This window comes from Varroa jacobsoni, unplaced genomic scaffold (genome assembly GCF_002532875.2).
Source record: "Varroa jacobsoni isolate VJ856 unplaced genomic scaffold, vjacob_1.0 scaffold_1082, whole genome shotgun sequence".
Classification (NCBI taxonomy): Eukaryota; Metazoa; Arthropoda; class Arachnida; order Mesostigmata; family Varroidae; genus Varroa; species Varroa jacobsoni.
The window spans coordinates 92,448-99,687 of NW_019213984.1; the positions used below are offsets into that span (position 1 = coordinate 92,448).

The window sequence follows — 7,240 nt, forward strand, 5'->3', positions numbered from 1 at the left end:
GTCTTGTTACGCAACTTCAAATCAGCATCACGAACAACAGGAGGAATTATCACATTATTAATTCTTTACATCAGCATAATGCTGAATACCAACATTAGCAGGTTCCTAAAGCATCCATCTCAGCTAGAAAATAACTTTTCAGCTTCTTCTGAAAATGAGGACAAAACAAAATTTGCAAGGCCTGTTTCTTTTTAGCGTCCAAACTTGTTGGCGCCATCTTTTTCAACTCAGGCATCAGTCGCGTTTCCATGCATCATTTGCACGTTTTTTACAAACAGTAATATGCCACCATCTCACCAGCCAAAACTTATACTAGCTTCCAACTACTGTTATTGCTACCAAAGCTGCTGTTGCTGCTATTCCTTCGATGGCAACTAACGGAGGTCTGATTGCCATGTTTTCCCTTGGTGCTTCCCAGTTTCCATCTTTTCTATTTTCCTTTCCTCGTGGTGGCCCTGCTGTCCGGAATGGAGCATCCTATATTTTGTACGAAATGTCCAGTACTCACTCAACGGCAAGGGCGAGCATCGCAATATCGCAATCAATACTGTGCCTCGCAGTGCAAAGAACCTAGACCCGCTGCAGCCCCAACCCGTACTCATGTATATATTAAGAATACGAGCCGACTCCGATCTCCGACACGATCTTGCTACCCGAATCCTGGCTAATTCTCCCAGTACTCTATTCGACTCTATTTATTTCCGTTATCTCCGTCTTTCCCGTTTGCCGTGCTACTCCTGAGGATAACTCTCACAACAACGTTATTGCTACGCGGCACAGGATAAACAAGAGAATCACATGGAGTAAGAAAGACGCATTCACGGTTGTTATTGTTGCTGTTCACGTCGACGACTCAACTCTTTCCCTTAATGCTTGTCTTCGCGAGGTCCGCTGTCAACCGCTGTTGAGGCGAACGAACCCCACGAGGCCTTAGAGGCCGGAGATATTTTACGCTTATCGTTAACATTCCACGCTTAATTTAGCCATTCCAGGCGATAGCATCGTCGTGGTGTCCCTGTTACAGTGCAGTCGCAGTGTTTTGAGTGAGATAAACATGGATCTTGTTAGCTCTAGGTTTCGCCAGTGTTTTCGCGGTAGAGTTGACACATGGTGACGTACTAGACCATGTTATAACACGTATTTCGACTTGCTAGGTCGTTATGTTTTGTCCTTAACTCGAAGGTTGCCTTGGTAAACAATGACAGCGGCAGTGGTAGCGGCCTATAACCTCGACATTTCCCGAGGGCGCTTTGACTTTATTTAGCTTCCGGCGGGCACTGTGAGCCTGGTATTTTAACAAGGACACCACCTCAGGCTTTCTAACCCCATTACTAGCGACTTCGTAATGTTCTTCAGCATAGCTTAAGGCTCAAGCAGCAGGGCTCTCGAACTCGTTGCTTTTTAACCGGCTAGATATCTCGCTAAAGGAAGACCCGTTTATCTTCCAGCGTAAACAGAGCACGCGGGCTTCTGAAGTACTACAGTTAATTCTCCACAATAAAAGTTCGAACTTCACCTTATCATTCAATATAGATTGAAAGGAAATAAATCGTAGAGTAGTTTGTATGCCGCCTAATAGTCCACAGGCTGGAGACTATTTAACTTAGTTTTAGGTCTTTACCTGTCTCAGCTAAGTAGGGATAATAGCCATCGTAAGCGGCGGGCCGAGATGAAACGAGATAGAAAGGGTACAGAAAAATACCATACGAGTAGAAGTAGCTTTCTATCTAACGATCTTGTCAAGCTGGTGGCAACATTTGGTATACGTGGATCTATTTTCATAACTGGACAAATTTCCCTGTCTGGTTTGCGTACATGCAGGTCAACGATAGTCGACAGTGTTCTTCAACTGAAATTAAAAAAACTTAAGCTATTTCAACGTCTGTGAAGCTCATTAACAGGCCAAAGGTACATCGTTTTTAATGGCAGGCTCAGATGTGCGCACAGTTTCCACATAATGCACTGTTCCCACTGTGCTATCGGATAATGGCCTGTTTGGGCTACTGTAGTCGATTGTACACGCTCAACCTTATCTGAAACGTTGTCTATCGCGCCGGGATGCTTACAGCCGCCAACTTTTTTTTTGATTTTTCAAGTTGTTCTTCAGGTTCGCTTAGTATAATTAGGAAAAAGAAAAAAATAGGTCGCGAAAATCTTAAAACAGGATAAACATGATAGCACAGTAAGGGTATAAACGATGAAATAGTTTTTATTCGTTTATTACTATTCGTTAAAACTACAATGTGTCTGTTTACTTTAATGACCCACGTATTTTAACAGGACTTATAATAATATATGTGTTATTTTCTAATATTCTCTGATTACTTGTCACATAACACACGACAGTAAAGTGAATCATGTTAATTTCACATCAGTCCCGAATGTATTGGCTAAATTATTAAGACATTATGTACGAAAATAGCCCACGCTATAGGGATATTACGGGGTATTTTCGATGAATATGTCTCTCCAACAGATTGGGTGTCGTCTTAAAGCATCTTCGGACAGTTTCGGTTACCTCAACTTCTGAAGATCATCTGAAATAGGAACGAGCAACATTTGAAAGCAATGCTGTGTCTACTTATCTCAAAGATTCTTGAACCGGACAGTTTATTCAAGTTGACAGCAGATTGAAAACTGATGTAGCTGGTAATAAAGACCTGCACAAAGCGGAAGCGAAATATCGTATAAGACCTGGATAAAGATAATGGTAGTTTTAAATTTCTGAACTATACATTTCTAATGAACTAATGAAGTTGGTAACCTAAACTAAAGTTATTACCATGGACATCCAGCGTACATAGAACATGTTAGCTCTGCTTTCGTTGATGATAATATTGTCTCATAATGCCGTTTTACCTGGAGATCAATCCGTAACTTTTTCAACAATCATTATATATATATATATATATATATATATATATATATATATTTGTCGAAAATTTGATTCCTTTTTTCCTTGTGTAACGGGGGTAACGCTTTATTACCAACATACGTAGAAACGTCAGTCCGTGATATGCTACTGCCTCAACGATTGAGACCCGTGTTAATTTCTTGAAGCTCACCTAGCGTATGATTGAGCGCCATTTGATTCAGTTTCAACAGCCGCCTTATCGCTCGTCGTGCCTCATCCGCAGAAGTATTGTCAACGGCCTTCAGTCTTTCAATCTTTTGCAGGGCTTCTACGACAGGGGCATATCGTTTGTAGAATGCTGCCAACAGTATAGATCCATTCGGTAACAGTGAAAGAGACCTTACCTGCTGGACAGGACCAAATGAACACCAGCAAGGCCTAGATTAAAAACTTTGCTTTTTGCCAAGGCATACTTGCATAGAGAAATCCCGGGAAACACCTAGATATTAGCCTCCGGGGTTTAGCCAAACAAATTTCCGCTCTTAAAACGCGTTATGACAGAAAAATTATATATTTGTCGATGCGGTGTCTTGAACGATTAAAGCTCTGGCCAAGAAAACCATAATGGTGTGCGAATGTTTAGACATGAGAAGAATCAGTCTGTAAGGCCGTGAACATTTCCGAGCATCGCAAAATAAATCGCGATTATTCAATAAACCTAACAATGATCTTAAGTGTTGAGCCTTATAGCAAAGCCCAAATCCGTGATAGAAAAACCTTGAGCGCCTAGCCTACAATTCTTAAAGTTTTTCGGGCATTACAACGTACCGTATACGGTGGATTTTGCGGATTCTGTATAAGTTTATCGTTTACAATATGCCCATCGGTATGGGCACTGCCATCAGTTGAATGTTTGAGCTCCTTTACTCGGTTAGCATAGCGTAAGGTATTTAATGTGTTCTCGCAAAAATTTTGACCGGGCGAAATCATGGCAATCTGAAAGCAAAATTCTAATTTAATCAAGCCGTGCTTAAAATGCTATTCGCAAATTAAAATATGGCTAACCAGGAAAATCAAGCGTGAACGAAATACAGTGTAATAACAAAAAAAAAAAAAAAAAAATGGCAAAGAAACGGTTGATGCTGTAGGCTCGAACGCTGGCCTGTTATCAGGTCAATAGCACTGGCTGCATCAACAATCGTTTAATCCACAGTAATTATTTATGGAACATCTATCCACATGTCGCAAAAAGACTATGTCTTTAATTATATCGTCGCGTATATAATTATGATTTACCCTTTTTGAATTGAAATTTCCAATCATACTATACACATTTATGTGTCAAATACAACATTACAAGCCGCTATTCCAGTGGCGCAAAAAAAGGCGCAACGTGTCCTGTTCAGTTGATGTAGCGCTGCTCCGTATATGATTGCGAGAACATTCATTTATGTGTTCCACGACCTCAATGTTCCCATCGACTCTATGGCGTTGCGCATTTGTAGCGGGAAGCAGGAAGTGATAGGGAGTGAAATAGACGTATCCATTAGTTTCATAAATCTATCCGTTTCTCGCCGCGTCATTCCCTTTTGATGTCCAAAGTATTCAAAAAGCCGCTATTCCAGTTTCCCGGATTAGGAACAGCAAAAGTATTAGGACGCTTAGATGGCTAGCTAGCTAGCGATGCACGGTCTTCTTTTACATGATTGTGAAAGTGCTTCAGAGTCTATGTGATGATCAAACGTCTTTACGTTTCCGACTTCAAGCGCTTTTCTGGTGTTACAAATCCCTGTCGGTTCTACGCACGGCGCGTACATAGCTATGTATCGAGATTGCTTGATGTCTCCAACCACCACCAAGCTTACTAGATAACGTTATGATATAGGATGACGCGCCAGGAACAACTAAAAACTATACCTTCATAGTTAAATGTGTGACGTTCATTATTGAGCCTAATTCAGCCCATATATTTTGTCTACTCTTGAATCATGAACCGATACTAAGGTCTATTTTCTTTCTTCCTGTAGTAAAACCCTATGTCAGGTTTGTTAAAAAGTAAGCTGCAATATATAACACTGAGTAAAATGGTATTCCGCGAAGAAATATATTAGTGACGTTTCTTCACCTAACTTAAATTATGGGTGTATACATATCCGTTTTTGAAAGCAGGCTACTTCAGTCCCGTGCAATTTTGTTTCCTGCAACGGAAAGATTTGCTGAATACCAGGAACTGTAGAAAAAAATTCGCTCGATCAAGCGAAATTTACAACCTTCGCCTGCCCTATATTTGCTAGTCTACAACAATAACGAACTAAGGCACTTCGTGTGTTATGAGCCTTGATTGTCAGGTACCGAGACAGCGCATCTTTGCAAGGAAGACGTTGCAGAACGTTGAAGGCAAATATTTCGTTGGAAAGCTGTCAAAAGCGTAGCTCATGGGAAATCTAATCTTAGGCCGAGAAAGATTCACGAAGTTTTTGTTGGTCGCCACAATTATTTAACAATAAAGTGTAAAAATAATGTTAGTAAACCACCAATTTGACAATGGGTTACTCAGTGCTTTAAAGGATCCTGAAGAAAGTTTTCAAGGCGCTATGCTCTGGGTGCCATCTTCCACTTGGTCTAATTACGTAATCTCACACAGAATCGGGTAGCACATAATTTACTATTAACATCTGGTCCTTCTGTCCACTCACTCGACGATCGTAGAAGTTTCGAATTCAACAAATGTGGAACTTCAGAATTTCGAAAGACTTAATATTTAACATGACAAGCGTATTCTACGGTGCTCACTTAATAACATACTGTGAGCCTATTCAACTTCTGGTATAACTTATCTATTCGCGATCTATTGCTATTTAGATGAGAAACTCGGTGTTTGGACTTAGTGAAGTCACACGAAAATCTTTAAGATATTTGTCTGTAGTGCGGCCTTTTCAGTATATATATATATATACGCTTATGCTATGTTTTCTATATTATCACGTAAATGAAACGCTCTTCCACCTAAAACGGAAGTAGGTTCAACGATGGCCTGTGAACGACATGCGCCTAAGGCGTCTGCACAACTAGACCACCATTCAATGCCTGCTTAACGCACGAATCTCTGTTCAACACATACATGTACAACAGCTTTCAGGTTAGGACAACAGTCCATGGCAACTGCCAACTTCTGTCCTCCTCGACCTAGTCAATGCCAAAATCAGTCTTGACTATCCCAATGATTCATTCACTCATTTCCTTTGAGCTCCCTTCTAGTTTATATATATATTGCTTGATTTTGACATTCCAGTGACCGAATTAGTAGGTATATCAAAGCTAACGACGAATGTCGTCGCCATTAGCTATAAGTTACGTTTCAACAATCAAATAAAATCTTGAACGAGCTTGTAGTATTAACCGATAAATTATAAAGTAAAAATAAACTAGGGTGGACAAATATATGATCTAGGTAACAGTAGAACGTTTGAAAAATAGTTTCCTTTAGAAAAAGATAGCTATGATCGGTACAACATTATCAGATATTGAAACGGTGTTCCCCTCTAATAACTGATCTGTAAACTGAACCAATCGACCCCAAGCGCCAGTTTATATCGAACAACTTGTCCGGTTTACGCTCTCTTATACCGAAGAAACGTAATTAACACACATCATGTTTAATCGCTTGCGGACTATTCATTAGCTGTACTCTCACTTGAAATTTAGCTTGCCACAAAGCGTTACGAGTAGTTCCAATCTGTAGCTCGGTACAGCCAGTGCCTCGTAATGCTATATTGCGTTCTTATTCTAGCAAGAGTTCTCTATCTATTCGCATGAGCCATACCGTAGCAGGGTTCAGTCTGCACCCCCGCCGTTTCTCCTTTGGATCGATGAGGCCGACTCGGGAGTACAAGTGTGGACTGATTCCATCTGATTGCTAACTTCTCCCATCTGAGGGAAGTTAACGACAATCCATGTGCTTCATCAGGCGTACGACGGACACCAGAAGGTCGACAATGAGGGTTCTTGGCTTGACAAAGATTTTCTCGTAACATCGTCAGAGAATGGGAACAAGTGAGTTCGGCGTTGCTGGCTGTTGCTAGGATATCGGATAATATTGCATCAGTTCGCTCAGATTGCGAGCTTGGCCAACAGGAGTTTTCGCGAAGTATCATTATACCGACACAGATGTGAATCACACGCGAAATCGCACGTACCTTTGTCGGTCTGCAGGTCGAAGCAGAAGGACAAGGAGGCCGCCGCTCTTTCAAATAGTAATTTCTAATATATCGGCCAGGAATTATCGAATACAAGGTAGCGATCCGCAGCTTAGCTCAAAGGAGCAAAGAAAATAAACGGACCGTAGGTGCTACCTAGGATGGAACTATATGCAAGAAGATGTCCCGT

General features: G+C 41.0%; 1 protein-coding gene across 1 annotated transcript in view; it reads right to left on the reverse strand.

The window, feature by feature from the left end:
• Nucleotides 1–2,197: 2,197 nt before the first annotated feature.
• LOC111266440 (kinesin-like protein Klp10A) overlaps nucleotides 2,198–7,240 on the reverse strand; it is a 21,954-nt gene continuing 16,911 nt past the window's right edge. The window contains exons 7-9 of the mRNA XM_022843913.2: nucleotides 3,683–3,850; nucleotides 3,066–3,261; nucleotides 2,198–2,537 (exon numbers count right to left, since the gene is read on the reverse strand). Coding sequence (XP_022699648.2) covers nucleotides 2,515–2,537; nucleotides 3,066–3,261; nucleotides 3,683–3,850 — 387 coding nt within the window. The 3' untranslated portion in view covers nucleotides 2,198–2,514. The remainder of the gene's footprint in view (nucleotides 2,538–3,065; nucleotides 3,262–3,682; nucleotides 3,851–7,240) is intronic.